At 42.2% G+C, this 26,687-nt stretch overlaps 1 protein-coding gene across 1 annotated transcript; it reads left to right on the top strand.

The window, feature by feature from the left end:
- Positions 1 to 18,957: 18,957 nt before the first annotated feature.
- LOC138945715 (uncharacterized) lies at positions 18,958 to 22,704 on the top strand. Its single transcript, XM_070317200.1, has 3 exons — positions 18,958 to 19,110; positions 20,686 to 20,800; positions 22,190 to 22,704. Exons 1-3 carry the CDS (start codon positions 19,062 to 19,064, stop codon positions 22,326 to 22,328), a joined length of 303 nt encoding a protein of 100 aa, XP_070173301.1. The 5' UTR covers positions 18,958 to 19,061; the 3' UTR covers positions 22,329 to 22,704.
- The last annotated feature ends 3,983 nt before the right edge of the window (positions 22,705 to 26,687 follow it).

The following is a 26,687-nucleotide window of genomic DNA, read 5'->3' as shown; positions in this document are numbered from 1 at the left end:
CATTATCCCTTCACCCGCATCCCATTTTTGCGTACGAGATTTGTACTGGAAGTAAACATTTGGGGAGTCAAAATGTCGTGGAGGGAGTAATTTTTTCGTACCTTGGGGAGTTCTTTTCTCGTACGAAAGGTGTACTCGGAGTAAGAATTTCGTACGAAATTTTTACTCCGGAGTAAATTTTTCGTGGAGTAAAAATGTCGTGTTACACCGGCTATGTTAGTCAGCTTATAGTAACTTCTTAGCATTGCGTTTCGGATGGAAAAAAAGTGTAGTGAGTTTGCTTCCATAGACCAGTCAAATAAGAAGGGAACATGTAGGTGAAAGTAAGAAAAAACTTACGAGCATAAGCCTTCCTTGGTCTGGCCAGCAGAGGCCATGCCGGCAGTACACACCTCCATTTCGCTTTGCATTGCAGCCTCATTAGGCGGGCAAGACAGCACCGCTGGGAAAGAAGAAACAAGGCACTGTCATTCCCACGGAAGCAGTTTGGCTCGCCATTTCAATTCCGACCTAGCTTTCAAATGGGATTAGAACATTTTTACACATACCGAAACAAAAACATCTTGACAGATTTCTGTTAAGGGTAGTTTTTGTATGAATTAACTTGACACACAAAAAGCTTCCGTGAAGAAGGTAATTCATCATTACCAATATGCACAGAGGACGGTTGATTTTTGATTTCTGAGATGGTGAGACGAACTGTTGACACGAACAATTCTGTGCCGCTTAGCGTGGTTAAGTCAAAGCGTTTGCTCACAATCGAAAAAGCACATTAACCCCTTCACTGCCTTAGGACGGGTATACCCGTCCTGCACTTGTGCATTATTTCCATGATTAGATACTAAAAACAGATTCTTGGTTGAATTTCCTTTAAAAATAACATAGGTTTTACTTTTCTACCTACTGCCAGTTTGGAGCTAGAATTTTTTGTGAATTATTACACCCCGAACTCCAATATTCCCTGGCAGTCAGGAAGTTTTGATTGGCAGCGAAAGGGTTAATTCCTCTACTCTAGCTTGAGCATTTGCTTCATTTTGCGAACATTATCACGCACACGTTAGTTGCTAGTTCTCGAGCGTGGTGGTGTCCGTAACCGACTCGTCAAAACGACACGTTACAGTTATTCTAGTTCGTCCTAGCAGAATGTTAAGTCGACAGACAGACAAGCAATTATGATACAAATAATTAACTTATCTGAGATTTCCTCGCGTGTGTCTTCTGAGCGAGTTTCTCGGACAATTTTTCAGATAACTTTACTATCTGTATCAGAACCGTTTGTCTGTTTGTCCACATAAAAGGCCGTTGGGTCAAACGACAGTGAGTGTAACGTGTTTTTTTTTTCTTCTCATAAATTAAAGATGGAGGACCTAATTCAGTCACAGCATTGAGAGCAAAGATTTTTTTATTTATCTTTGTTGCAGATTACAAGAGTATTACGTCATCACACACAATGTCTTGACATAAAGTACCCAAAACGGAAATAATGTTCCCTCTCGCAGATACTAACAGACTTCCATGTAGGCTTTTGGTGTAATTAGTTCACGTGCGGGACTTGATATGGGCGAGGGCGAGAGCGACTCAGGCCTGCCCGGTGGCAGTCCAAAATTAATTCGTAAAATGTTGTTTGGCTCCTTGCATGAAAGTGAGTGAAACTTAGTATTCTTTTTTCAAACGAATAGCTGCCTGAGGCACTACAAAACAATACCATCGTAAACGTGTTTCAGAAATTTCGAACAAAAGCTTCACCCACAAATTGAAACAAACCTCACAGCTTTATGAAAATAACACACACACACACACACACACACACACACACACACACACACACACACACACACACACACACGCTCACTAAACACACATCACAGGTTCTTTGCTAACGAACTAAACGGAACAAAAACCAATGCAAAACAAAATCAAAAATACAAGACTTTTTTGCCCGTCAGTATATACATTTATATGATGATTTTCCTACACTTCCACTCACAAAAACACAAAAAACAAACAACCGACAAGGAAAAAACACCCAAACAAAACCTATCAGACTCTTCAAGAACAAGCAAACGAGAAAAAAGGGTTAACTTACCCGAGAGGCTCACGGCGACAACAACCAGCAAAATCATCAAACGCGCCATTGTGATGCAAAAGATTTCGTAGACTGTGCAGAAGTTTAGCAAAATAAACTACCTCGGTCAGAAAATGATGTTCTGTGTTGTTCGCACACGGGCTGTTGCAATTTATACACTTTTTTGCAAGCAAAGGGCAAACTAATCTTGTAACTGTGTTCGTTTCCTGCAATTAGCTAGCTTAGCAAGCTGAGAGTTTCGTCATCATCTATAATTTTCCAACCATTCCGAGAGCAGTTAAACTCACATGTTGAAAGTGCTGAGGTCATTACCCTTTTCTGCCAACAAAAGTCGTAGCTCGCCTTTCCTCTGATGTCTAGCTGTCGGAATGACGCAGTGGTTATGCCTGTCTTACACTGTGCCGAATATCCTTGCGAATATGAACATGTTGTATTCGGCAAAAAAAATAGACGAATGGACAGGAAAACATATTAAAAATGCGAAGCCTTACCGATCATTACGAATGCATACAAATCCATACACGAATGTCTTGCGGGTGTATTACGAACGTTGCGAGTGGCCTTGTGAGTGTTGCGAGTGCTTGCAAACATTTTACTTATAAAGCAATTATGCAATTCGCATTGTTCGTAATACTGCTCTTACACTGTGCTGAATTTCCCTTGCGAATAAAAGTCGCCAATAATTCGTAATGATCGGGACATGGTCGCAAGACATTTGTAAATGTTCTTAACCATTCGCCACCATTCGTCTCTTGTTGCGAATATTAGCAACATGCTCCTAATATTCGAAGGAAGTCATATTCTTAACTTTTCTGCAACGTACTCGTAAGTATTCGCAAGCCATTTACGAATACGAATACGAATACTTTATTATCTCATACAGAGAAATTTCAGTGTGGTGCACATTAAAAGACAAAACAAATAATAAGACAACAGATAAAAATACCATACGAAGCATACTACACTCGCGCACGCATATGTACACTAACAGGAATAGTAACATGATTCCAAATAGGTAAATTGCCGTCAGCTTTAGCTAAAAGTTTACCGCTAAAAACTATCATTATCACAGGACTAGATATGTCATTGAACAATATTTATCACAGGACTAGTCATTCGAGGGTTATCACACTCAGCATAAGGGTGCACATCAAAGAATATAAAAAATATTCATCACAGAAATCAGTGCATATGTTCACCGGCACACATACTAGTTTTAATTAACTTAGGTATTTAAAAAGCCAATTGACTTTGGAATAAAACTGTTCTTAGTTCTGAGCGTGCGGAATCTGGGAGTGCGGAGGCGACGTCCTGAGGGCAGGACCTCAAAGTGGTGAGCGAGCACATGACTACTATCCTGGATGATGCAGCGGGCCTTTCGCACCACACGTCGTTCATACAGCACAGTCAGTCCTTCCTGTCTCACCCCCACAATCTTACCACATGTGTTCACCACCCGCCCAAGCACATTCTTACTCTTCACACACAGACCTCCGTAATCATCGTAAAGGTATTCGTAGCGCTCGCAAGGCATTCGCAATGATCGGTACACATTCGCAAGCACTCGCTACCATTCGTAAGACATTCGCAAGAAATGTGTATCTGAACATGTTGTATTCGGCAAAAAAAAAGAGACGAATGAACAGGAAAAATATTGACCATTCGAAGCCTTACGAATCCTTGCGAATGTCTTACAAATGGTTGCGAGTGCTTGCGAACGTCTACCGATCATTGCGAATGCATACGAATCCATATTCGCAAGGATATTCGGCACAGTGTAAGTCAGGCATAACGAATGTTTGCGAATGCTTTGCGAGCGTTACGAATACATTGCGATGATTACGAATGTTCGCAAGGATATTCGGCACAGTGTAAGACAGGCATAACGAATGGTTGTGAATGCCTTGCGAGCGTTACGAATACATTGCGATGATTACGAATGTCTTGCGAATACTTACGTGGAGTACGTTGCAAAAAAGTTAAGAATAAAACTTCCTTGCGAATATTAGGAACATGTTGCTATGTTCGAAACAAGAGACGAATGGTGGCGAATGGTTAAGAACATTTACGAATGTCTTGCGACCATGTCTCGATCATTGCGAATTATTGGAAAATTCTATTCGCAAGGGCAATTCGGCACAGTGTAAGGGTAGCACTAGAGCGCTTGCCTCTCACGCAGGAGGTCGTGGTTTGTTCCCCACCCGGGGCGAATACAAATACCCGGTTTTACCGAGCGCTCTCCAGTCTACCCAGCTGGAAATAGGTACCAGTGAAGAAAAAGGCAGCGAGGGAGAGGAGATGGGCACCGCCCTCATAACGCTAGCCCCAGAAAAGTTCAGATCTCTGACATCTCTCTCCCCTACGACCAGATGGTTGTGCGACTGCCTTGACCTTTTACTAGCTATCGTCAATATCAAAAGCTACTTTTAGCCCCGGTCAAGGTCCACTTATTTTTGTTTGTTGACCTCCACCTTCAAGCTTTAAGGTTCGGGTTCGAATCCCAGTTGCGTATGGTGGATTAAGAGTGGAGAATGTCCTGATCTCCCAGTTCTGTCAGATACCTTCCTTCTCATATAAACCAATGAACTCGACGGGCGCAGTGGCGTGGTGGTAAGACGTCGGCCTCCTAATCGGGAGGTCGTGAGTTCGAATCCCGGTCGCTGCCGCCTGGTGGGTTAAGAGTGGAGATTTTTCCGATCTCCCAGGTCAACTTATGTGCAGACCTGCTAGTGACTTAACTCCCTTCGTGTGCACACGCAAGCACAAGACCAAGTGCGCACGGAAAAGATCCTGTAATCCATGTCAGAGTTCGGTGGGTTATAGAAACACGAAAATACCCAGCATGCTTCCTCCGAAAGCGGCGTATGGCTGCCTAAAGGGCGGGGTAAAAACGGTCATACACGTAAAAATCCACTCGTGCTAAAAACATGAGTGAACGTGGGAGTCTAAGTCCATGAACGAAGAAGAAGAAGAAGAAACCAATGAACCACCACCAACCAGTCTTGACTTTTACATTCTCCAAAGGTTTCCTCCTTTACGCCAGCAGTCAACAGCCTTGCTGGTTTCTGCAGTGAGTCGGAATGTTAACCGAACCAGCTCTGCAAACTAGAAAACCAGATCACTCTCAAGTCGTTCACCCTTTGCGTGACACTGTTGTCAAGCATCGGCAACTTCAAAACTACATTTGGTGCACGCTGGTTTTTTTTTCCACAGTTTTGTTTTGAGTTTCAAAATCAACATTTTTGAACCGTCGTGTTAGATTGCTATGAGAGGTAATGTGGCTTTAATATCTCCATGTGCGAAAACTGATGACACGTGCGCTGAAAATTTTGGATAATGACATGTGTAAATGTGTAGTTAGTGCGACACTGAAAGGTCGAGCAAACATAATAGTTGCCGACTGGGGAAGCTGGTGCATTGCGTACAGTACCAGCAGTACATTATGTTGCTTTCAGTGGTTATGTTGAAACATTTTTTTTTATTTTTTTTTTTTCGTCCTTACACCTGTTCCCTTGTCCCGTTGTGCTCTCACACCGCCCCGTCCCTGCACTCGCTGCTCCAACCACCTCTGAATTTCGTTCCGCTGCCAGACTTGTCGATTTTACAGACGCTCCAGGGGGGGATGTCGGGTCGCTGCGGTAGGCTACCCTCGGAAGATGACACTGCACTTCTGCTGAGTCACTTCGACGGTGTTCAGTAGTGGGTCTGTCCCGAGCTAACGGACGCAGCCCACTACCTACTATGCCCCCTACAAACGACATTGACTTTAAGTCGCGGAGCCAGACTGAGTGAGCGTCCCTTCCAGAGAGCAGACCGCCACCACGTCCCTCCGTCGACCCCCCAGAACGTCACACGTTGAAGACTGACAGCAGAACTACTATTCAGGGAAGGATCGAACAGGAACACTGAGACCAAGGTCACCATGAGAGCTCCGGGCATGAAGGGCCACAAGAGCAAGGACAATTTATATTTTGGATGATTAATGAGATGAGGATGATTATGATGATGCTTTGGATTTCCAATTTGGTTTTTGAGACTACGTGACAGGGCAGCACTCTACGCTTACTGTCATAATATATCCTGGCATCAACCAGGCCCAAGAACTGCCGCACCTGCGGTGTTGGTCAGGTATACAGAACCTGAGCACCCTCAAAGTCGCATTCGTTAAGTGAATGACACTCGGCTGTATGATCCCAGCCTTCCCATAGGAACCATAGCACTTCCACTCTGGGTAGGAGCCGACCGTAGCCCGAAAAACCCACATGACCCTGATGGGATTCGAACCCACGACCTCCCGGCCCGCAGCCCGATGCGCTAACCACTGCGCTACGGGGGCCGGTATGTTGAAACATTAGGTTTTTTTGTGTGGTTCTTTTCTATTGTTTGGACCTCAGTTGCATGCAGGCTGCTTCAACCCTGAGTTGTTTTGCCTTTTTTTTTCAATACAACATTAGTAAGTTAAGCCTTATGTGCTATTCCGGCTTTACTGTTCCTTGAACATAAGAACAAAATCACTTTTAACAGATTATTATCACTTTTACAAAGTGTAGAGTCCAGCCTTAATGGGCATTGCCACGCGTTACAAACATAACTACGTATAAAGGGCATTGCCACGCGTTACAAACATAACTACGTATAAAGGGCATTGCCACGCGTTACAAACATAACTACGTATAAAGGGCATTGCCACGCGTTACAAACATAACTACGTATAAAGGGCATTGCCACGCGTTACAAACATAACTACGTATAATGGGCATTGCCACGCGTTACAAACATAACTACGTATAAAGGGCATTGCCACGCGTTACAAACATAACTACGTATAAAGGGCATAAACGAGGACATTGGGCTCGGAGCATGGGAGTAGTCAACCAATCAACCAAGAACGTATTTACTATTGTTGTTGTTTGATTAGCATTATTTAAAATGCCACCACTACCACCACCACCACACCCATCATTACTATTGTTGTTGTTTGATTAGCATTATTTAAAATGCCACCACTACCACCACCACCACACCCATCATTACTATTGTTGTTGTTTGATTAGCATTATTTAAAATGCCACCACTACCACCACCACCACACCCATCATTACTATTGTTGTTGTTTGATTAGCATTATTTAAAATGCCACCACTACCACCACCACCACACCCATCATTACTATTGTTGTTGTTTGATTAGCATTATTTAAAATGCCACCACTACCACCACCACCACACCCATCATTACTATTGTTGTTGTTTGATTAGCATTATTTAAAATGCCACCACTACCACCACCACCACACCCATCATTACTATTGTTGTTGTTTGATTAGCATTATTTAAAATGCCACCACTACCACCACCACCACACCCATCATTACTATTGTTGTTGTTTGATTAGTATTATTTAAAATGCCACCATTACCACCACCACCACACCCATCATTACTATTGTTGTTGTTTGATTAGCATTATTTAAAATGCCACCACTACCACCACCACCACACCCATTATTACTATTGTTGTTGTTTGATTAGTATTATTCAAAATGCCACCATTACCATCACCACCACACCCATCATAACTATTGTTGTTGTTTGATTAGTATTATTCAAAATGCCACCATTACCATCACCACCACACCCATCATTACTATTGTTGTTGTTTGATTAGCATTATTTAAAATGCCACCATTACCACCACCACCACACCCATCATTACTATTGTTGTTGTTTGATTAGCATTATTTAAAATGCCACCACTACCACCACCACCACACCCATCATTACTATTGTTGTTGTTTGATTAGTATTATTTAAAATGCCACCATTACCACCACCACCACACCCATCATTACTATTGTTGTTGTTTGATTAGTATTATTTAAAATGCCACCATTACCATCACCACCACACCCATCATAACTATTGTTGTTGTTTGATTAATATTATTTAAAATGCCACCACTACCACCACCACCACACCCATCATTACTATTGTTGTTGTTTGATTAGTATTATTCAAAATGCCACCACTACCACCACCACCACACCCATCATTACTATTGTTGTTGTTTGATTAGCATTATTTAAAATGCCACCATTACCACCACCACCACACCCATCATTACTATTGTTGTTGTTTGATTAGTATTATTTAAAATGCCACCACTACCACCACCACCACACCCATCATTACTATTGTTGTTGTTTGATTAGCATTATTTAAAATGCCACCATTACCACCACCACCACACCCATCATTACTATTGTTGTTGTTTGATTAGCATTATTTAAAATGCCACCACTACCACCACCACCACACCCATCATTACTATTGTTGTTGTTTGATTAGTATTATTTAAAATGCCACCACTACCACCACCACCACACCCATCATTACTATTGTTGTTGTTTGATTAGTATTATTTAAAATGCCACCACTACCACCACCACCACACCCATCATTACTATTGTTGTTGTTTGATTAATATTATTTAAAATGCCACCACTACCACCACCACCACACCCATCATTACTATTGTTGTTGTTTGATTAGTATTATTCAAAATGCCACCACTACCACCACCACCACACCCATCATTACTATTGTTGTTGTTTGATTAGTATTATTCAAAATGCCACCACTACCACCACCACCACACCCATCATTACTATTGTTGTTGTTTGATTAGTATTATTCAAAATGCCACCACTACCACCACCACAACACCCATCATTACTATTGTTGTTTGATTAGTATTATTTAAAATGCCACCATTACCACCACCACAACACCCATCATTACTATTGTTGTTTGATTAGTATTATTCAAAATGCCACCATTACCACCACCACCACACCCATCATTACTATTGTTGTTGTTTGATTAGTATTATTTAAAATGCCACCATTACCACCACCACCACACCCATTATTACTATTGTTGTTGTTTGATTAGTATTATTCAAAATGCCACCATTACCATCACCACCACACCCATTATTACTATTGTTGTCGTTTGATTAGTATTATTTAAAATGCCACCCCTACCACCACCACCACACCCATCATTACTATTGTTGTTGTTTGATTAGTATTATTTAAAATGCCACCACTACCACCATCACCACACCCATTATTACTATTGTTGTCGTTTGATTAGTATTATTTAAAATGCCACCCCTACCACCACCACCACACCCATCATTACTATTGTTGTTGTTTGATTAGTATTATTTAAAATGCCACCACTACCACCATCACCACACCCATCATTACTATTGTTGTTGTTTGATTAGTATTATTTGAAATGCCACCATTACGACCACCACCACACCCATCATTACTATTGTTGTTGTTTGATTAGTATTATTCAAAATGCCACCATTACGACCACCACCACACCCATCATTACTATTGTTGTTGTTTGATTAGTATTATTTGAAATGCCACCATTACGACCACCACCACACCCATCATTACTATTGTTGTTGTTTGATTAGTATTATTTGAAATGCCACCACTACCACCACCACAACACCCATCATTACTATTGTTGTTTGATTAGTATTATTCAAAATGCCACCATTACCACCACCACAACACCCATCATTACTATTGTTGTTTGATTAGTATTATTCAAAATGCCACCATTACCACCACCACCACACCCATCATTACTATTGTTGTCGTTTGATTAGTATTATTTAAAATGCCACCATTACCACCACCACCACACCCATCATTACTATTGTTGTCGTTTGATTAGTATTATTTAAAATGCCACCACTACCACCACCACCACACCCATCATTACTATTGTTGTCGTTTGATTAGTATTATTTAAAATACCACCATTACCACCACCACCACACCCATCATTACTATTGTTGTCGTTTGATTAGTATTATTTAAAATGCCACGATTACCACCACTACAACACCCATCATTACCATTACCAACAGCAAGAACGTATTTACTATTGTTGTTGTTTTACCACCACTATACCACCACCACCCTCACCACCACCACTACCACCCTTGATATTTTAGTATTCTTCTAATTGTGTTATTATCTGTCAAATACCACCACCACGATTATCAACGCGATCATTGTTACCATAACCAGCAGCAACAACGTATTGTTTAAGTTATTGAGACATCCCAGTGCACTAAGGGATTTATAGAGCAAATCGAGAAAATTCATTATTGAACGAAGCGCATAGCGCTGAGTTCAATAATTATTTTCGAGATTTGCTCTATAAATCCCTTAGTGCACTGGGATTGTTTCAATAACGATATTGTCAGTACCGCCATAGAAAAAAGAAGATTCCAAACGCACATTTTGCTACGCGCATTTGAATAGGCATAATTGTGTGGTCAGGTCGTGTACAGTAAGATCTACTTTTGTGTGGGCCGGTGTCTCAAGTGTGTCGTGCTTTCGTCTCACGCATTTTGATTTCTGTTGGTAAATTCCAGTGTAGCGTTAAGCTGAACAGTGATGATCTTTCAGAGATACCTCATTTGAACTCGGAGAAAGGACTGTGCTCTTCATTATTAATTTGCAATTCGAAACCTTCAGTCGAGCTTCGATGGATTGACTGTGCGGAGTGACTCCCCTTGAATTGACTACCCCACGAAGGACTCGACGGTTCGCACATTTTCAAAATAAATGTGGCATATTTCTCGTGTTGTATCTTCACTCATCGGGGAGTCTGATACTAAATATGAACGGTAAGAATGCTCTGAACCCTACACGTATTATATCCCCATCGTCTTTTCGTTCACATTTGCCCAACATGTTAATTTGCTGAGCGGGGTTTATGTCGTCTGCTAGACAAGAACAATCGAACCATGTACCACTGCAGTCTGCACTGTCACTGAGTCTGCACGAATGAACCAGGTAGGCTGGTAATAAGTCTTATAATTATATGGTAAGAACGTTCTGAACCCTACACGTTTTCGATTACGATTGTTCTTGCCTTGAAATAATAATTCGGAAACCATTCATTTACTGAACTGATGCAGTCGTATTTCAGTGTAGTCTGCTACGTATGACAGAGTCGATCGAATCAGTCTTCCAAATGCTGTGTACGTTATCGGAATAACACTTGTGTTTTCTGTTAGCCGCTGGGAATTGTATGCTAACTCATCATTTGGAAATGTGGATGATAAGCTACATGCCACTAACACGGCATATTATGAGAAGAATCTATGCAAGTCGGCGAAAATGAGATGAAACACAGCGGCTTCTATTTTTAGATCACTGGTACTGGCACAGGCACATGCAATCTGTCAGAAAAAAAACACTTCTGCTTTAATTGAGAAGCAGGGAATTTATGGTCATTTGGTATTGTGGAGAATATAAGCTACATGTCATTAATTAATTCTGAGGATGAGAGTACAGTCTCGCTTTGGCAAAGGGCGTAAGAATACGCTCTGTGGAAAAGTTAGCGCATCCAAGAGTGCGCTAACAGATTTAAGCGCATCGCCATTAGCCAATCAACTGGTTCACATCAGTCATGTGACACCAGTACTTACTGACAATTGGTGTTATTTGATTGCTACAGTCAAACCTGACCTTGATACCACCTGTCGACAGCGACCACTTGTCCACAACGACCACTTGTCCACAACGCCCACTCTGAAGGATCACAGACGAGTTTACATAGTTCACCTTTCCATTTCGACAACATGTCTATAGCGACCAGTTTTGGTTAGTCCCATGGGCTGTCGTTATTATGGACATGTTCGACTGTATTATTTCAAATGTCATGATCGACTCTGACACCGATTCCACCTAAACCACCATCGCGACCATCAGCAAAAATTATTTGTATCCTGTCAATGTCCGTACCCTTTCCCAGGATATGACTTGTGGCGGATAAAGGGAATACCACATGCTGTGTATTACAAGGTTTACATACATTTTATGAGTCATTTACATTATGATGACTGGCAACAAATGATAACAGACAGATGGTACTATGGAAATAATGATAAGCCGGAAAATAAATGTCGATATTTTAACAGGGCTCCCTACTGGAAGCCGAAAAAAACGTACAAGAAATTCACAGAGGGGGTCCCGGGACGTACACACATGAAAGAAATGACCTTGGCGTTGGAGGGAGATGGGGTGGGGGTTAGGCGGGTAGGGGTAGGAGGGCGAGTTTGAGCTAGCATAATAATGGCACGTTCACATGTGGTTAACAAGGCCGGACTACCGGGGGGGTTATGGGGGTTGCGCAACCCCCCCCCACCCCCCTCCTAGCCTAAACATGTACCTCACTTATTTAAAACATTTTTTTATTATTGTTAATTTTATGCCGTTTCATGCAAGGTGCGACCATTTTCCTATCTCAGAATATGACCTACCCATCAGCTTGAAGCCCCCTGACCCCCACAAGGGGCTCTGCCCCTTGACCCCCCCCTGGACAACCACTGGCAACCCCCCCCCTCCTCTTAGCCTAGTCCGACCCTGGTTAAATATGTTGACAGTACTGTTGTGGATTTTTGTTTTGTTTTCAAGAGAGAGAGAGAGAGAGAGAGAGAGAGAGAGAGAGAGAGAGAGAGAGAGAGAGAGAGAGAGAGAGAGAGAGAGAGAGAGAGAGAGAGAGAGAGAGAGAGAGAGAGAGAGAGAGAGAGAGAGAGAAAAAGAGAGAGAGAGAAAGAGAGAGAGAGGGCCGGGAGAGATAGGGCACGTACGCACGCACACACACGCACACACTCACACACACACACACACACACACACACACACACACACACACACACACACAGACGGACCCACATACACACACACACACACACACACTCAAACTCACACACACACACACACCCGCACACACACAAACACACACACACACCTCCCTGCACACACACAACCACACACACACACACACACAAACACACACACAACGCACACACACACACATACACCCACACGTACACACACACACACAAACACACGCGCTCGCGTGCGCGCGCTCACACACACACACACACACACACACATAAACACACACACACACACACACACACACATACATAGCGTACACACACACACATGGTGATGTTCCTGCTTAAGGTGGAGATTAAGCCAATTAATACCTACGAAAGTCTCATTTTTCAATTGCTTCGTGCGTCTTTGTTTCTTGACCAGTAGGCCTACTCTTGATTTTGGTACCGTTGTGTTCCTAAAGACTCTGCACTTTCCTTTGACATAAGGCTCACTGTGTATTTATAACTGAATCAAACACATGATAAACGCTAATGAATAAAGTAATTAGTTTTTACCGATTAAGGTACATACAGCGCCTGATTGTAACCTGGCAGTGAGGATAGTATCACCGCAACAGTTGGTCTTCATCCTTATGTACCCGTCTACGTATGTTCGGTTTTGATTATCTGCTAGAGGAAGTAGATATCGACAAAATATTAATTATGGCGGCCATTTGCATTTCATATTTTCCTAAATATGTGCATCCTCTTGCAAATAATTAAAACCAAACATACGTAGACGAGTACATAAGGATGAAGACCAACTGTTGCGGTGATACTATCCTCACTGCCAGGTTCCAATTAGTCGCTGTATGTACCTTAATCGGAAAAAAACTAATTACTTTATTCATTAGCGGTTATCATGTGTTTGATCCAGTTATACACAGTGAGCCTTATGTCAAAGGACAGTGCAGAGTCTTAGGAACACAACGGTACCAAAATCAAGAGTACTGGTCAAGAAACAAAGATGCACAAAGCAATTGAAAACTGTGACTTTCGTAGGTATTAATTGGCTTAATCTCCACCTTCAGACCTGCCGGTGTAACACGAGAAAATTACTCCCACGAGATTTTTACTCCGGAGTAAAAATTTCGTACGAAAATGTTACTCCCTTTACGAAAAAAGCACTCCCCCATTACACGAGAAAATTACTCCCCACGACAGGTGAGTTCCGAGTTAACATTTCGTACCCAAATGTTACTCCCCTGACGAATAAAAAACAAATACATTACTTCACCCTAACACGAGCAATTTAACTTCCCATGCCAGGTGTACGTAATTTTGACTCCCTTGTCCCCTGTTAGTCTTGGTGGTGGAAGGGGTGGAGGGAGGCTAGCGCGACATTCGTTCGCGCGAAATGCCAATTTTGGCATTATCCCTTCGCCCGCATCCCATTTTCGCGTACGAGATTTTTTACTTAAAGTAAAAAAAATGGGGAGTAAACATTTCGTGGAGGGAGTAAATTTTTCGTGCCTTGGGGAGTTCTTTTCTCGTACGAAAAATGTACTCGGAGTAAGAATTTCGTACGAAATTTTTACTCCGGAGTACATTTTTCGTGGAGTAAAAATTTCGTGTTACACCGGCACTACAGGTGCTGGTTGTATAGCCAAAACAACGGAGGGCAGGAATGACTGTGTGAACCGGTTTGTCCTGGCTCAGTTTCAAACTTCGCAGTCTCTGTGATGAGTCCCTTGTTGTGATGTGAGTCGCCAGCTCGGCATGCAGGGGGTGCGTGGGGTCACTCAGAATCGACTTGACTCTCTTCACTGTATGATAAACCAGTAGACGACACGGCACTAAAGCAGAGGCAACATACCTTGTAATGGATGCGTGGATGCTTGCCATCCAACTCTTTACGTCCTGGACGCAACCCCGAACAGACTGAATCATTCTAGACTGAATAAACTGCCACATGCATACGGGTTCAACTTCATCAACAGACAGGATTTGTCATATTTTACGAATTGCGATTTCAATTCTGCCGGAATTTAATTATCTTATCTACCTGTCACGTCATTATCTGCCTGTCATTGTGTGTCAGTATACATACGGCTAGGCCCAGGCTCCCGGCTAAACTTTGTTGGTTACTGAATCGTCCATTGACAACATCGCTTGAGTTTATTTGCATTCCATTGCAGACGTTATAAATTTGTTTTAAATGTTGTGTCGTTCGTTGATTCTGATTTTTGTTGTTGGTAAGTTGGTCAATTTTTTTGAACATTATTCGCATTTTTATACATATCAAAGTGAGAAAAAAGCAGAAAGTTCCATTTAACATTTTTATGGTTTTTCAAACTTTTGGAAACTTTTATTATTTGCAGTCAAAATTCTGTCAAGAGTGTAAGAAACCGCAGTAACAATACCAGCAGTAGCAGCAACCATTTGACAGCAAAAGACAACAATAGAAGAAAATAGGATATTCCTTATCAAATACGTCGTACACTTAGGAGTAGGTATACTCATTTGCTTTTTTGACGAAAGTAAACGTTGGTAAACTGACAACATCGTTTTGCTTGATGGATGGATGGATGGATGGATGGTTGCATGGATGTATGGATGCATGGATGGATGGATGGATGGATGGATGGATGGATGGAGGATTGGTTGCATGGATGGATGGATGCATCGATGGATGGATGGATGGATGGATAGATGGATGGATAGATGGATGGATGGATGGACGTATTGATATCAATGCGTTGCTTGCTGTTTTGTGGTTGCTTTCTTAGCTTGGTTAGATTGTTTTCTGGTTGGTTGGTTAATCACTGAATTGAGATGGTCTCGGATGAACACTGACTGTCTCGATATGTGTAAAATGTCATATTTTTGTCAAAAAGACAAATAAAGTATCACGTTTTTGTGCAGGCGCTGTGGTGGTCATGGACGTTAAAAGAGCTGTGTGCCTCGACGCAGAAGACGCACTCTCGGCGTGCGACAAAGAGCCCCCACTTCTCGGAGAAGACCGTTGTCCGTGAGTGTTGAGTCCAAAAAGCGAGACTTTGCCAAAACGGTCATGTGACTGGTGCGTTTTTGAAAATGTTCAAGAGCAAGACTTGTTTAGGTTTTCTGCCTTTTTTCTGCTTGGTTGTTGTTGTTGTTGTTGTTGTTGTTGTTGTTGTTGTTGTTGTGATTGTTGTTTGTTTGTTGTTATTGTTGTTGTTGATATCGATGTGGTTGTTGTTCATGTTGTTGGGATATCTTTTGTTTTGTATCGTTTTTTGTTGTTCTTTTGTTGTTCTTTTGTTGTTCTTTGTTGTTCTTTTGTTGTTCTTTGTTGTTCTTTGTTGTTCTTTGTTGTTCTTTTGTTGTTCTTTGTTGTTCTTTGTTGTTCTTTGTTGTTCTTTTGTTGTTCTTTGTTGTGTTTTTTGTGTTTTTTTTTTTTAGAGATAGAGAGTTAGAGAAAGAAAGAGAGAGGAAGTCAGGGTATTGATTTTTCGTATGCGTCCAAGTGGTGGGCTGGTCTTACAAAAGCCTGGCCAGCTCTGAGATGGTGAGCCGTACTGTCATCTTGCACATCATTGTGTTACAGGTGGCTGATGGCACGATTTTATTGCCTGCTTCATATCTACGTGGCGTGCAGTGGTGTGGATGAGGCCCTAGCAGCAGAGATTGCAAAACTAGTCAACGCCGCCGACATGGAGTATTATATAGAGTGTATGCAACCCTAGGAACAATAGCAGTCGCAACAGCAGTAGCAGCAACCATTTGACAGCAACAGACAACAATAGAAGAACATAAGATAGTCTTTATCATATACGTCGCACACTTAGGAGAATAATATTATGTTATACTCATTTGCCTTTTTAATGAAAGTAAACGTTGGTATACTCACAACATCGTTTTGTTTGATGGCTGGCTGGCTGGCTGGATGGATAGATGGATTGTTGGTTGGATGGATGGATGAATGATTGGATCGACTGATGGATGGATCGATGGACGGACTGATATCATTGCGTTGCTGGCTGCTTTGGTGGTTGCTTACTTTCTTAGCTTGGTTAGACTGTTTTCTGATTGGTTGGTTAATCATTGAATTGATGAGTCGATCGATCAATAGAGTGGTCGTCAGCATTCAATGTACGTTGGTCTGACAGCAGCGGGCAGTTCAATATAAGTGCCAAGTCATATAGTGCTGTGTGGTAGATGTGACATACACAACCTTACATGTCATTTGGCTGTGCAACTTGCTCACAGAACACGAATATACAAACTCAAACAAGAACACTAGAAACGTCCCATCCAACTATTCAGTCAATTACATGCGCCAAAGGCACCGTTGGTAAATTCACGTTCACCTTATATGAAAAGAAAGCCTGAACTGCCTTGCATTCAGTGTTCTGCTAACCCCTGTATCTCCTACATCAATAAATATTATGTACACTTGCATCATCATCAACGCTGAGGGTAATTCTTCTTCTTCTTCTTCTTCTTCTTCTTCTTCTTCTTCTTCTTCTTCTTCTTCTTCTTCTTCTTCTTCTTCTTCTTCATCTTCTTCTTCGTCTTCTTCGTCTTCTTCGTCGTCTTCTTCTTCTTCTTCTTCTTCTTCTTCTTCTTCTTCTTTCTTCGTCTTTCTTCGTCTTCTTCTTCGTCTTCTTCTTCTTCTTCTTCTTCGTCTTCTTCGTCTTCTTCTTCGTCTTCGTCTTCTTCTTCTTCTTCTTCTTCTTCTTCTTCTTCTTCTTCTTCTTCTTCTTCTTCTTCTTCTTCTTCTTCTTCTTCTTCTTCGTCGTCTTCTTCTTCTTCGTCTTCTTCTTCTTCTTCTTCTTCTTCTTCTTCTTCTTCTTCTTCTTCTTCTTCTTCTTCTTCTTCTTCTTCTTCTTCTTCTTCTTCTTCTTCTTCTTCTTCTTCTTCTTCTTCTTCTTCTTCTTCTTCGTCTTCTTCGTTCATGGGCCGACACTCCATACCGAACATCACATACTCTTTCCTGGGTCAAATGCACCGCGTTAGTTTGAGCCCCCTGCCCTTGTATTGCACCACCTAATCTGTTTGGCTTTTGTTGAGGAGATAACTGCTGATACATTATTATGTATATCAGGTATTCCTAAGCAGTAGTTCTCATTGTGCTGATTATGTATGGGGACATGCGCATGAAGGAATAAATGACTACCTTTCCTGTCTACACACGATGTCAGGCTCTTGTTGTTCGAATGACTTAAATCGCATCCATCAAGGCAAACAAACGTAGCCAAACATATTACAGCTTTAAATCTATTTATTTATTTATATGGGAGATTTATATAGCGCTTGACGTTCTCTAAGCGCTTTACATATTAATTTCTGCCGTGTGAGATGGAATTTTTTACACAATATATCACGCATTCACATCGGCCAGTAAATCTCAAGCAATTACGGCGAATATTTACTTTTCACGGCCTATTATTCCAAGTCACACATTGGTGTGACATTTGTGACCCTCCACCACGGAATGAGTCGCATGTCACCTTTGCGTGATTTTCATATTTTTACATTTTTCTAAAGAGTTTTTGATGCTCTATCCAGTTGTGAAAACCGTTTTAGAAAAGAGCGACAACTTTTCGAGTTATAAGCCTGTGACTAAGGTGACCCTCACACTGTTACTTGACACCCCCCGGACTTATATTAAGCATAGCGCAGAACCGCGCAAGGTGACATGCGACTCATTCCATGGTAGAGGGTCACATTTTGTTATCTATGCCTATACATTTTTGCCAGGAAAGACCCTTTTGTCAATCGTGGGATCTTTAACGTGCACACCCCAATGTAGTGTACACGAAGGGACCTCGATCTTTTGTCTCATCCGAAAGACTAGCACTTGAACCCACCATCTGGGCTAGGAAAGGGGGAAGAAAATTGCTTACGACCCGACCCAGGGTCAAACTCGCAAACTCTCGCTTCCGAGGCAAGTACACTTTACCACTCGGCCACCCTTTCCCTAGTTGTCAATTAATGATAATACATGTAATTAAATAGGTTAACAGAGAACTTAGTAAATCATAGAGCTAATACAATAATTGAGCTATTTTAGGTTGGGCCGGGTAACCCTGAATCATCAACGTGGTCTGACATTTACGGACAAGGAGATAATTGAGTCAATCAAGGGGTGTTTGTTCAAAGCGCTAAAGTTCAGTCAGAGAGTGTTCAAAACAGCACACGGAAGAACTCGGAGTTGCATCAAGAGATACAGCAAAGAAGATTTCTCCAGGTTGTATCACTGATCCTGTCCTGTCCAACATGAACCATTTGCTGACCACGCTTTCCCTTGCCTTCTTTGCACTGGACGGTAAGGGTATCATGACCATTAAAGACTTGTTCCAACAACACTACGGATAGTTCCTTAGTATAGAGTCTGGGGATGTGAGATGTGCATGATGTGTTGTTTGAATCTGACAGTGATTGTATGATTTTTGTATACATGTATTGTTGTCACGCGCTTTGAACTTCTGATAAGGCGCTTTATAAATGCCCGTTATTATTATAAAGAACGCTGCATTTACACAATAGGAGGAGGTGGATGTGCATGTTTGTTTGGTTTAATTCAATTACACATGATACAATAATAAAACGACAAACATTAGAGATACGAACTCAAGCGAACGCTTAAATTACGTGCCCAACGAAGTTGCAGAATAACACAAGTATGATGTCGGACAAAACATTACTAATATACAATAGAACTATGTGTATGTTTGTTTCAATCTACTACATTTTCTGAAAAAGGATACTTCCCGACAAGTACTGTCTCAAATCGCACAAACAAAAACGCAGTTCGGGTTGAAGTGATGTCACCACACACAATTAATATATCAAGTCAATGTGTGAACGCTCCATTTCTTTCACATTTCAAAAGCTGTTCTTGAGTAATTTTTGCAGATTGTAAATTATGTATGCACTCTTTCTTATAATGTTCTACATTGTGCATGTGACAGAAAAATAAGCATAGTTATGATCTTAACGCACAGTGCATACTCCATTGCAGACTTTGTAATTATAATGTACAAGCTAGTGCTTCGTGTACACTACATTGGGGTATGCACGTTAAAGATCCCACGATTGACAAAAAGGGTCTTTTCTGGCAAAATTGTATAGGCGTAGATAAAAATGTCCACCAAAATACCCGTGTGACTTGGAATAATAGGCCGTGAAAGGTGGATGCAGCGCCTATACTACTGGCCGATGTGAATGCGTGATATATTGTGCAAAAGATTCCATCTCACACGGCATACGCGCTTTGAACTTCGGATAAGGCGCTATATAAATACCCGTTATTATTATTTTTATAACAGGAATGTGTGTACCTTTGAAATTGCCTTGCCGTGCAACCGAGCGTGCGCGCGTGTGTGTGTGTTTGTGTGTGTGTGCGTGTGTGTGTGTGTGTGTGTGTGTGCGTGTGTGTGTGTGTGTGTGTGTGTGTGTGTGTGTGTGTGTGTGTGTGTGTGTGTGCGTGTGTTTTAAGTTGACATTTTCCAATGTTCGTTGTACATGATTTATTGTGAGTTGTGCATCGATAGCATGGTATTGTTCTTAAATCAATAATGTGTTGCCGTAAGTTCATTGTTACATTATTTTTTTAAGAATATACAATTATGTATTTGATGTTTAAATAGTATGATTTTATTCATAGTTAATATGTTAAGCGCGGAGAGCATAGGTTACTGTGATTCGCGCTATATAAGCTGTCATTATTATTATTGTTAAAGAAAATGAATGTAGGACTGGTTACAATCTACAATGCTTGTCAATGTGAACGCACAATGTATAAATATGTTTTTCGAAATCCTGTCAGAGGTATGTCGTTTCTAGACAGACATGAAGAACAAATCTACTGAAGTTCAATATGCCATGCGTTCAATCCCAGGTGCCCTGTCCTCCAAAAGAGACGTGGTCCCGTGCCCAGCAACGGAGGAGGGAATAGATGCAGAACTTGACGAATGTGCAGCGATGGATGACGAAACAAGCGACGATATCTGCGGGTAAGGTATCTACTGCAAACAGAAACACATGAAAACTCATTATACGTTGTATGTATTCTTGACCAAAACATTACATTTGACAGAGATCGAGACAATCATCATTCTCCGAGACCGTGCTAGTGCTCGAGGTGAACAAAGAGTGTCGAGAACTGTGGAAAATGTCATAGTTTGGTCAGAAATACAAATAATATTTATGAGGGCCCCAAAGGGGGGGGGGGGGGGGTATCATCACGATCACGGGAAGGGAAATTTTAGCTTTCACGATCACAGTTACCTTGATTTTTGTTTTCACAATCACAAACACCTTGACGAATAGAGGATCATAGAGTGATACAGCTGTGAAAAATGTACGTTGAAAATAACATGCTTTGCAATAATGCCCATCACGATCACGAAAACAAATGACGATCACGATCACGAGACTTGATTTTTTTTGTCATCACGGATCACGGGCAAAGTCCCATCACGATCACAGAAATGGAAATTTCGGCAATCACGGTCACAGAAAGGTCAAAAAACGCCAATCACGATCACGATTTTAAACCCTTTGGGGCCCTTATTTATGAATCGATCAATTTTAGTGTCATTCCTTTTACTTTTTACGATTGAACGAAGAAAAAAATGGGCTCTTTTGTGGTCTCGGCTTGCCGCCTAAATATGAGTGTTAGTAGTCATTCAGTTTTTGATACAAGGAAACACGCAACTCATGACCGACGTGCACCTGGTCGCACAAGCACTGTATACACACTCATTTGGTATTTGGTATATTTATTGTCCTAGTGGAAGTTCTTTGTGGAAATGTGAGCTGCTATCCCTGGGTATAGCGTGCACAAACAGAGTCGCACTATCCAAGTCTTTTTCCCTATAGTCTTTGCCAAACACCTACAGGCAGAGACAGACAGACAGACAGACAGACAGACAGACAGACAGACAAACACGCACACACACACACACACACACACACACACACACACACACACACACACACACACACACACACACACACACACACACACACACACACACACACACACACACACACACACACACACACACTCGGTCCGTGTGTGTGTGTATGTGTGCGTATGGGTTTATAAATATGTGTGTGCCTGTGTCAGTGTGTGTGTGTGTGTGTGTGTGTGTGTGTGTGTGTGTGTGTGTGTGTGTGTGTGTGTGTGTGTGTAAGTGCGCGCGTGTGAGAGTCAGTGTGTGTGTGTGTCAGTGTGTGCGGGTGTGAGCGTGTGTGTGTGTGTGTGTGTGTGTGTGTGTGTGTGTGTGTGAGGGGTGTGTGCGTGGGTGTACAAAAGTAGATTGATCAATTCGCAGTACGCGTGCACTGACAGGATGAATAGGTCAGGACAAATTAAGCAACCTTTCTTTTATTTGCAGTGTCTACGGTGAAATAATCCAGTGCGCTGAAACCTTGCTGGACAGATGTGAAAGTTCGCCACACGTGCGGGAGCATAGGGACGAGATAAACGTGGCATTGATGTCTCTGAAAGGGGTGTACTACGACTATTGTCTTTAACGGGCTGAGTAAACGCCTATAATTGTAATCAGATGCACTGTCGTCTTTGAAAGGAGCAGTACACGCCTATTGTTTTTAACGGGCCTAGTAAACACCTATTGTTTTTAACGGGCCTAGTAAACGCCTATTGTAATCAGATGCACTGTCGTCTTTGAAAGGAGCAGTAAACGCCTATTGTTTTTAACGGGCCTAGTAAACACCTATTGTTTTTAACGGGCCTAGTATACGCCTATTTTATCTATAAAGAATTTCAAATTTTGAAAGGCGAATAGGGCCTAAACGCCAATTGTCACCAGAAAAAAACTAATGTATTTGAAAGTCGTAGTAAACGCCAATTTCAAACGCTTACTCAATAAATGAACATTTTTCAAAACTCTATCTTTATCGTTCTTGAGGACTGAACGTTTTACCCCCAACATTAAACAAGTCGCGCAAGGCGAAATTACTACATTTAGTCAAGCTGTGGAACTCACAGAATGAAATTGAACGTAGTCCGCCGCTAGTGCAAAAGGCAGTGAAAGTGACAAGCCTGTTTGGCGCGGTAGCGGTTGCGCTGTGCTTCATAGCACGCTAATTTACTGTACTACCTCTCTTCGTTTTAACTTTCTGAGTGTGTTTTTAATCCAAGCATATCATATCTATATGTTTTTGGAATCAGGAACCGACACGGAATAAGATGAAAGTGTTTTTAAATTGATTTCAAAAATTTAATTTTGATCATAATTTTTAATTTTTTTAATTTTCAGAGATTGTTTTTAATCCAAATATAACATATTTATATGTTTTTGGAATCAGAAAATGATGAAGAATAAGATGAACGTAAATTTGGATCGTTTAATTTTTTTTACAATTTTCAGATTTTTAATGACCAAAGTCATTATTTAATTTTTAAACCACCAAGCTGAAATGCAATACCGAAGTCCGGCCTTTGTCGAAAATTGCTTGGCCAAAATTTCAATCAATTTGATTGAAAAATGAGGGTGTGACAGTGCCGCCTCAACTTTTACAAAAAGTCGGATATGACGTCATCAAAGACATTTATCGAAAAAATCGGGGGATATCATACCCAGGAACTCTCATGTAAAATTTCATAAAGATCGGTCCAGTAGTTTACTCTGAATCGCTCTACACACACACACGCACACACACACACATACCTAAAGTGTGGATGGTTACCTAAGAGGCGGCACTGGGTGTAGTGCCTTTCTAGTGCACTTGCACTACAACAGCACTGGGTGCAGTACTCGCTCCGGCATCGAAGAATTTTGCACTAAAAAATGCACAAAATTTGACCTATTTCGTCGCCTATAGAGGACGGAAAGAATGTCATTTTGAACATTGTTATGACATTCTTTCCGTCAAAAAAGTCAATTTAACGGTGTTAAATGAAGCGACCATCCACACAATTAGGTTGCCATCCAGAGTTTAGGTTGTCATCCACGTGTGGATGGTTGCCTTATGGTGATTTAGGCAACCAAACCTGTGGAAACATGGGTACACACACACACACACACACACACACACACACACACACACACACACACACACACACACACACACACATACACATAGACACCATGACCCTCGTCTCGATTCCCCCTCTATGTTAAAACATTTAGTCAAAACTTGACTAAATGTAAAAACAAACAAACACGCCAATTCTGACCCATTATTCAAGCAAATAACACTTTTTGTGACCAAAAACAACAACAACATCTCTCTGTGCTTTCATTCATCTTGAGGGAAATAAATAAACATTCTTTTAAAGAAACCAATCTTATACTTTTTGTGTTTGTGTGTTTGTTGCTTCGATCCTGATTCTCTCTCTCTCTCTCTCTCTCTCTCTCTCTCTCTCTCTCTCTCTCTCTCTCTCTCTCTCTGTGTCTGTCTCTCTCTGTGTCTCTGTCTCTCTCTCTCTATCTGTGTGTGTGTCTCTCTCTCACTCTCTCTCTCTGTCTCTCTCTGTCTCTGTCTCTCTTCCTCTGTTTCTCTCTGTCTCTCTCTGTCTCTCTCTGTCTCTCTCTCTCTCTCTCTCTCTCTCTCTCTCTCTCTCCCTCTCTCTCTCTCTCTCTGTCTCGCATGCACAAACACAATACCGTCAATCTTTTAAATGTACCCCCCCCCTCCCCAATTCCCACTCTAAACATGAAGCAATCCTGGTTTTGATTTTGATATGCGTTCAAGTGTAGAAATGGTCTGATACAATGTAAAGCCTGGGATGTTCCATGTACCTATCTGATACAATGTAAAGCCTGGGATGTTCCATGTACCTATCTGATACAATGTAAAGCCTGGGATGTTCCATGTACCTATCTGATACAATGTAAAGCCTGGGATGTTCCATGTACCTATCTGATACAATGTAAAGCCTGGGATGTTCCTTGTACTTATCTGATACAAAGTAAAGCCTGGGATGTTCCATGTACCTATCTGATACAATGTAAAGCCTGGGATGTTCCATGTACCTATCTGATACAATGTAAAGCCTGGGATGTTCCATGTACCTATCTGATACAATGTAAAGCCTGGGATGTTCCATGTACCTATCTGATACAATGTAAAGCCTGGGATGTTCCATGTACCTATCTGATACAATGTAAAGCCTGGGATGTTCCTTGTACCTATCTGATACAATGTAAAGCCTGGGATGTTCCTTGTACCTATCTGATACAATGTAAAGCCTGGGATGTTCCTTGTACCTATCTGATACAATGTAAAGCCTGGGATGTTCCTTGTACCTATCTGATACAATGTAAAGCCTGGGATGTTCCTTGTACCTATCTGATACAATGTAAAGCCTGGGATGTTCCATCCCAGCCAGCAAGACATTAGCGGCCGATAATCGGCCGAACACCCTTCAAAAAGTCGGGCCGGTGACGTCAAAACATACGACGCGGGTGTTGGCCCGACTAACTTTTGCAAAGAGGCAACGAGGCGGCCGACAGGCGGCCGAACACCTGTACTATGGCGGCATGCATCCGGTCCGATGTTAATCGGCCCGATGACTTGTTGGACATGGGGCCCGACACCTCATGCCGACATCGGGAAGATGTCGATTTCAGCGGGAAGACATCGGGACGATGTCGGCCCGCAGGTCCAACAAGCTATCGGGCCGATTAACATCGGACCGGATGCGTGCCGCCATAGTACAGGTGTTCGGCCGCCTGTCGGCCGCCTCGTTGCCTCTTTGCAAAAGTTAGTCGGGCCAACACCCGCGTCGTATCTTTTGACGTCACGCGCCCGACTTTTTGAAGGGTGTTCGGCCGATTATCGGCCGCTAATGTCTTGCTGGCTGGGTGCAGCTACAGCAGTATGTACACCCCCCCCCCCAAGTGTAACAGTGCAAAATTCACTTACAGCTACAGCTACAGCAGTACAACCCCCCTCCCCCCAGTGTTACAGTGGAAAACAAACCTAGATACAGATACATCAGTATGTACACCCCCCCCCCCCCAGTGTAACAGTGCAAAACACATCACCAGCTACAGATACAGCAGTATGTAGACCCCCCCCCCCCCGCCCTCATTGTAACAGTACAAAACACACCTACAGCTACAGCTACAGCCGTATGTACAACCCCCCCCCCCTCAGTATTACAGTATAAAACACACCTACAGCAACAGATTCAGCAGTATGTACAACCCCCCAAGTGTAACAGTGCAAAAATTACTTACAGCTACAGCAGTATGTACACCCCCTCCCCCTTAGTAACAGTACAAAACACACCTACAGCTACAGATACAACAGTATGTATACCCCCCCCCCCCCAATGTAACAGTGCAAAACACACTTACAGCTACAGATTCAGCAGTATGTACAACCCCCCCCCCCCCCCCAACCCAAGTGTAACAGTGCAAAAAACACCTACAGCTACAGCAGTATGTACACCCCCCCCCCCAACTGTAACAGCACAAATCGCACCTACTGCTACAGATACAGCAGTGTGTACAACCCCCCCTCCCCCCCCCCCAGTGTAACAGTGCAAAGAACACCTACAGCTACAGCAGTAATATGTACAACCCCCACCCCCCCCCCCCACTGTAACAGTACAAAACTCATTTACAGCTACAGATTCAGAATTATGTACACCCCCCCCCCTCCCCCCGCTGCCACCACTGTAACTGTACAAAACATACCTACAGCTTCAGATACAGCAGTATGTACAAGACTCCACCCCCTTCCCCCGTGTAGAGTGCAAAACACACCTAGAGCTACAGATACAGCAGTATGTACAACCCCAACCCCCCCCCCCCCTGTGTGCAAAACACACCTACAGCTACAAAAACAGCAGTATGTTCAACCCCCTCCCCCCCCCTACTGTAACAGTACATAACACACCTACAGCTACAGATACATCAG

The sequence above is a fragment of the Littorina saxatilis genome, linkage group LG13 (genome assembly GCF_037325665.1).
Source record: "Littorina saxatilis isolate snail1 linkage group LG13, US_GU_Lsax_2.0, whole genome shotgun sequence".
NCBI lineage: Eukaryota > Metazoa > Mollusca > Gastropoda > Littorinimorpha > Littorinidae > Littorina > Littorina saxatilis.
Note: the sequence above shows the minus strand (reverse complement) of the source record. Positions and strands in the feature narration are given on the sequence as shown.